Raw genomic sequence first — 6,771 nt, 5'->3', positions numbered from 1 at the left:
CATAATATTGCATATGGATGTTTATGGTCAGAATAATTATAGTTATGGAGATAACCGTCTATGGCTTTCACTCTGTAAAGCGCTGACACTACACTGTTAGAGGCCCTGTGCAGCATTACTAATGTGTGTTTGACACTAAATGATCTTTGGATTTGATGATCATTGTGGGCATGTGGCTACGACAACAGCAAAGGTGAGGGACACCTTGAAACATCTGTATGCATTGTCCTCATCACTGACCCTTTATTTACCTGGAAGTAAGTGTGATACCCTAAGAAGGTGAGTGTGTATATTACCAAAACTTTTTTTTCAGACAAATGGCATTCTTTGGCCAATACTATACCAGAAAACAAAGTCTTACAACTGCATAGTAAGACAGAGAGATTTATGGCCAAAAAAAGGAGTTGATTAAAAGAATATAAAAAAGGCACTGAGTTGTTGTAACACTCGCATCAACATTTATTTTGCACGTTCCATAGGAGGAGACAGAAGGTAGCGTTCATTCAACTCACGCGTTTCTTGCAAGTGGCTCAGTTTGTCCCTCGGCGGGGGCCGTAGTTTCGCCGCGGATGACAGACGTGTATTTACACAGGGGAGCAAGAGCGACACCGCAACAGGGAGGCATGGACTCTGGATGAACTCATGCACACATATTTAATATGTATAAAAAGACAAAATGCCTCAGGATTTAATGCCAGATATGGAGAAACACACAACTGAAGAAGGAATGGCTGTGGACGGTGATTTCACGGGTAATTTTGTTTGTGTAGATGGGATGAGTGGGCGCTGTTAGTTATGTAAGTTCAGACTGGCTGTTGGTGGTCCTAGAAATACTTAAATTGTTGTATATGTTCGCAGAAGTAACGAAAGCACGAACCCGCTCTCAAACAGCATCAGTTGATGTGACACTGACTGACTGACTGGCAGGCTCTATCCATCTTGTTTTGTCCTCCTCGTGGACACTTGTTCGGTGTATGTATCCACTGAAAATTATTATTATTATTATTACACTATACTATAGTTAGTAGTTTATTAAGTGTCTTTGTCAAGTTAGGTATTTTCTTTGCACGATACACATCCGTGTACTACTGGTGCTCAACTTGTGCGAGACAGAGAAATGCAAAAAATGGATAGATGTTCGAATGCTTCTGAAGGCACGGCACTGCACGCCAGTTGCAGTTCAGGCTTCAGCTAAGTGGACCGGACCAGACCCGGGGGTGACGTATGATAGAGCGGTGCCATCCGCTCTCTCGATCACGACGACGCAGGCGCGCATCCTTCTCGCGCGCGCAACTGGCAGGGGGGACCGGAACGCACTGTCACTCAGGCATCGTCTTGTCGTCTTTCGTTTCCATGGCGCAGAGGCGAGCCTCCTCCACCGTCCGGGAGAGCCGAAAGACGCAGAAGACCTTCTCCTGGCGTTGGAAAGCGTGCCCTGTGTGAGTGCGCCGCCCGGACGCTTCACACACAGCGATGGTTCTGACTGTCTCCCTGCGCGAAACACTTCCGTCTGATGATAATGATAATCGCCTCAGAAAGAATGGCACGGTCGTGACGTGCTCTTTTCCATTTTGTTATAATTTACCTTATGCCTTCATTTTTCACCTTATATATGGTTGTATATTAAGTTCTATATTCTTACTATAATCTCACGTATCAACGATAATAAATTAGTGAGGTTTTTATCAGGAAAAAAGTCACATTTTATATTTTAGCTGACACTTCCAACCAGTTTACAACAAGCTACTTACCCATTTTATACAACTGGGTAGTTTCACAGGAACGATATTGGGTAAATACCGTCGCCAGGGGGTACAGCTTGAGGTGGGATTCAAGCCTGCGACTTTTTTGCTCAAAGGCAGCAGCTCTAACCACCAGGCTACCAGCTGCTCTTATGGAGGGTTGCTAGTGTCTCTTATTCCAAAAAAAGTAGTTCCCAACATTTCGTGCTATGTCTGTGTATTTTTTTATGTATATGTGTGTGTGTGTGTGTGTGTGTGTGTGTGTGTGTGTATATATATATATATATATATATATATATATATATACGTATATGTACGTCGTGTGTACTGTATATGGGGAGAACTAGTATGTAAGGCAAACAACATTTTATTTGCAGGCTACTTCATTCTATTTAAATGAATATATAGTTCTATGAAATTTGTCATTAGTTATGGTCAGTACTGTAATCTGCTCCTGCTCGTGTCTCGTCTTTTAAAATGAAACACTGCTACCCTGTGGAGTACTTGAACAGGCGATTTTGAGGCATACAGATTGCACTTGGGTTGTTTATGCAGCACGGTGGAGACAAATAAGTTGTTGAGTTAGTAAAAGCTGACCAGCTTTACATCTGCTTCATTTCTCCTGCTCCAGGTTAGCTGCAGACCTCTTTATATATTACACTGTGTCTTTGTAATCATAGATTTGACATTTTTCTTCTCCTGACTGCCCGATATTAATCCCTCTTTTTGTGATGGTCATCAGACGAATGACTCTTACTGCTGCTTCTCTCCGAGGCTTTTGTCTCCAAGGGAAAACAGCTGAACGGAAATGAAGTCAGCTGTTCACATGTGTGAATGAATGTGGTGTCCAAGATGCTGAGAGTGTGCTTGTTCCCCAGCTCACCGAGGTACCCAGTCTGGACTATGACCTCGATCTCCTGGCTTGGAGCTCCGACACCTGCGGGGATGCCAGCAGCACCTGCACAGGTAGCACAAACCTCTGGGACCATGTCTGGGTCATGTCTGTCTGGCAAACCATTGAGTCATGACATGAGATAGTAAAAGCAAGTGATGTACTGAAACGGAAGCTCATACTCATGCGCAGCAGCAGTAGAGCGCTTTCAGTGTTTTAAACATGCCGTCGACATTGGTTCAGAATTGAACAACGTCATCTGTTAAATGGCTTGGGTAATAGTAGGTGTGTCATCAGGTTGAAGTACTGCCTTATACCTTGATAACAATTCTTAAAGAAAAGCTGGCAAAATAATGACATCAAAGCATATCATTTATATTAGTAGTATTTATCTATTTACCTTATCAATTACTGATTGCTTGCTTTGTTATCTACATATAAGTTTCTGAACATATTCTGCACTGTTTTCTGTAAATCATCTTTGCAGTCCAGGGAATGAAAAGAAATTATATACTTTGTTTTGTACACTTACGAGGTGTCAAAAGTTTATTTTGTTTCTTAGGTCCATTCATGACAAGGGGTTAAAAAATTAATATGTAATGACTTGCAAACAATGTTTTTTGCAAGATTTTTGCATGCATGAGAGTATAAAGTATGTAAATGTATTAATAGGTCTCCTTTCCCCAACTCCTGTTGTTTGTTCCAAGTGCAAATTGAACTGGATGTAATGCATTTACATTTACATTTACATTTGTCCATTTAGCAAATGCTTTTCTCCAAAGCAATGCACATCATGGAGAGCATCGTAGTGCTATCTAGAGTACAGTAGGATGCTTTAAATTTTTTGATAACTCATTGATACAGTTCAGCCATAGATTTTTAGGTGTGTTGGTTTTTACAATATTTCCACAGCCTAGGAGTGTGTTGGGGATCCTTTCCAGAATATGAGCAATAGAAATTAAGATTGACTTGCTTCACCTTTGTTGTTTTTGTATAGACTGACAGGAAAACAAAGTCTGTATTGTTGGATAGAACATATTTGTTATGTTAATCGTCTGGTAAAAATGGACTTTGTTTCAAATTATATTTAGAGTCAAGAGAAATTGGCTCATGCTTTTCATTACAAAAAAACCGGTGAAATTAGCAGCATATTGTTCTAACAATCATTTCCTATTTAATGTTCAGACTCATGTAAAAAATAAAATAATCTGAACTTCATTGGTAGTAAAATAGTCATCAGTGCCCTGTTAAGATGTTGCAATGTTGATGATCCTTGCTTTAATGATGCAGTAACAGTTCTGTAACAGACACTGAAATGGTGATGCAGTATGCAGTTGATTTTCCTTTTGGTCCTGTTGCAGACACAGATGTGAGTGTGGACTCTCTCTCCCCTTGCCCTGTCATGCACTCTCTTTCCTCGCCTGGCTGGGGGGAACCACTGTCGCCCTTTAACCTGCATGTAAATACAGCAGCTTATTCCTACCTCTTTGTCAAGTACATAGCAAGATAAAACTACATAGGTGATCATTAATTTAGCCTTGTAAAATATTTAAAATGTAGGTAATGAAGGTAAAAACAAAAATGGTCTGTGTGATTCTCAAAAGGAACATAATTTTTGTGTTTTTGTTTAACTGAAAAATGGTAGCACTGTGTGAAGTGTGTTGTTGTACTTTCCATAGCAGGAGAAAGTGCTCTCTTCCCAGTGTGCCCTGTCCCTCACCTCTGCCTGTTCTGAGATCATCTCTTCCAATGTTGTTCAGGAAATTAAGCAGCAGAGGCGCAGAAGTCGGGTCTCTCGAGGTGAGGAGCATAATATTAATAACAAATATGATTCATTTTAGCTCGTCTTTTAATATTATATGCTGGCTCTGCATGTTACGAATCTTATGCATTTGCAGAGGTAAAAACAGATTATTTTTAATATCATTTTCTTTACCTATCAGTTTCAGAGCAACCTGTGTTTCGGTATCTAGCAGTTAGCTGGCTGCAAAGTGTACCAAATCAAAAGTGTCGGACTTTATCCATTCACATCTGTTCCGCTGTATTTACAGCTCATGTCTGATGTTCAAAAGTGTCCATGATTTATAAGATGATGAAAGCTGCGCATGTTTTTTGTCATGAACAATCTGGCACAAATGCGAGTTAAAAAATTATCCTTTTTTAAAATACATTATAAGTTTATGTGGGGCTTCTGCAAGGCCCAACTGGTAAATGAATCAAGGCACAACTGAAATATTAACCTCTTGATGATGTAGGTAATAAAGTTCAAAATGGCCAGAAGCTGACAAACATTGCACATGTTTATGAGATGAAGTAGTTAACTGATTATTTAGGAGGTTGTGGAAATTACAGATCTTTTTATTTTCAGTAATTTGAAAGGTTGTTTATTAATAAATGATTATGTTTCTTAATAAAGCGGTTCAGATGATGTGTGTGTGTGTGTGTGTGTGTGTGTGTGTGTAATAAAAACTGTCATACAGGGAGTTTTTTTTAATACTTACATCTGAGGTTTTTACAGAACCTAACTAGTATATAAACTGAGGGATTTTTATATTAACAATGTTTAATTGATTTTTAATTAGTGGTAAAAAGGACTTACTGATGGATGGAGTTATAAATGTGTTTTCATTTGTTAATTTTCAGTAAACACTTGTCCAGTACATGGTTGTGGAAGTCCAAGATTTATGCAGGACATACAGAACATGAACTAGAGTGCAGCCTAGAAAATGGCACTTTTTATATTTACAGTGGAAAGAAATTACGTTCACAAGATCACTGCTTATGTCTTTTTAGAAAGCACATAACACTATGCCATTAGAGGGGCTGTGTAGCATTATAAATGAATTATGCTAGATTTTCATTCAGTTGCACAATTAAAGCCTATGTGTATATTTAAAGCATTCCAAAAACTCTTGTTCAATAAAAATTGTTGACCAGTTCATCTCATAAATATCCACAGCTTTCCTTGTCTTGTTGTTGATCACCAAATTCAAGAATATTAGACAGAAGTTGTAAGCACTGCAAACATGGAAGAACATGGAATGAAGGCTGTCTTGTGGTCCTGATTGTATTTCTGCCAAATAATGGTGGCAGGTGGACATTTTAAATTGTATGGGACTTTGTTATATGACGACTGAATGTACAAGAATGATTTTGTGTGTGGGTGTCAAATTGCTTGTTGGAATCAATTATCAGTTTTTTCAAATCTAATCTAAAAGATAAGCATTACTATGAGAAATGTGTAGGTTGGTTTGGATTTATCAATATTTCACTTGTTTGCTTGCTTTATTATTTTATATTACTGATGCTTTTATTAATAGAAATTTGCTTTAAACTGTTTACTCAGTTGTTTCACAGGAATACTCCAGGAAAAGTATCAAACAGTTATAAAAGGTCTGAACTCTTTCATATTGCAGTTCTGTGTTGCATAATAATCTTGTTGGGTCCATAGCGTATGACGCAGGGAAGTTTTGCTGTATTTTGACTTGATTTTCATGCTGTAGTTTGCCTCTTTTTTTCCGAAAGGGTTCTGACTTTATTGTCCTCACAGCCAGGCTCTCCCCACCTGTGAAGCGATCCATTCATCACACACCTAAGGTCAGCATCCAGCCGAAACCAGTCATCGCTTTTCCCATCGCACAGTCGGCTGCCCCTCTCCAGACAAAGACCATTGTCATTCAGCCTGTGCAGAGCCTGCTTGCTGTTGACCAGGTCACCCCTGTGACCATTTGTCCAGCAAAAATCACCGGTGAGAGCTCAGACTATTCTGCTCACTGTCTCACACACAGTGGAATACTAAGTAAAATGAAATAAATCAAGAAAAAATGAATCCGAAGAAGGATGAGATTAATGTCACCTGTGGGGAAAGTCTTCTGCACTAAATCAGTATGCATGTAGTCCACCACCACAAGATGTCGACAAACCTCTTAATATGGTGCATATTACTTGTCAGTAGTTGTTGAGCAGCTTCTTAGCAGATGGATGACAGCGTTATCTACTCCAGAGTGGTCCTGCTAGCCAAAGAGAGTCCAGTGCAGTGCTTACCAAAGGTTTGAGGTATGCCAAGAATAACCTTTCAGGGGTCTTCATGGTGTAGGAGGTGAGAGCAGCTGGACAGTAGTCATTCAAAGTTGACAA

At 39.4% G+C, this 6,771-nt stretch overlaps 1 protein-coding gene across 3 annotated transcripts in view; it reads left to right on the top strand.

Annotated features, from left to right (window-relative positions):
- The first annotated feature begins 579 nt into the window (after window positions 1–579).
- LOC108935180 (cyclic AMP-dependent transcription factor ATF-6 alpha-like) overlaps window positions 580–6,771 on the top strand; it is a 35,817-nt gene continuing 29,625 nt past the window's right edge. For 2 of the 3 annotated variants that reach the window (XM_018753574.2, XM_018753573.2), the window contains exons 1-6: window positions 580–752; window positions 1,363–1,439; window positions 2,621–2,708; window positions 3,996–4,093; window positions 4,314–4,434; window positions 6,185–6,382. In XM_018753574.2, coding sequence (XP_018609090.1) covers window positions 677–752; window positions 1,363–1,439; window positions 2,621–2,708; window positions 3,996–4,093; window positions 4,314–4,434; window positions 6,185–6,382 — 658 coding nt within the window. In that variant the 5' untranslated portion in view covers window positions 580–676. The remainder of the gene's footprint in view (window positions 753–1,362; window positions 1,440–2,620; window positions 2,709–3,995; window positions 4,094–4,313; window positions 4,435–6,184; window positions 6,383–6,771) is intronic. The other variant, XM_018753575.2, reaches the window with a different exon arrangement.

This window comes from Scleropages formosus, chromosome 3, assembly GCF_900964775.1.
Source record: "Scleropages formosus chromosome 3, fSclFor1.1, whole genome shotgun sequence".
In the NCBI taxonomy this organism is placed as follows: Eukaryota; Metazoa; Chordata; class Actinopteri; order Osteoglossiformes; family Osteoglossidae; genus Scleropages; species Scleropages formosus.
This window is presented reverse-complemented; position numbering and strand designations above follow the sequence as displayed.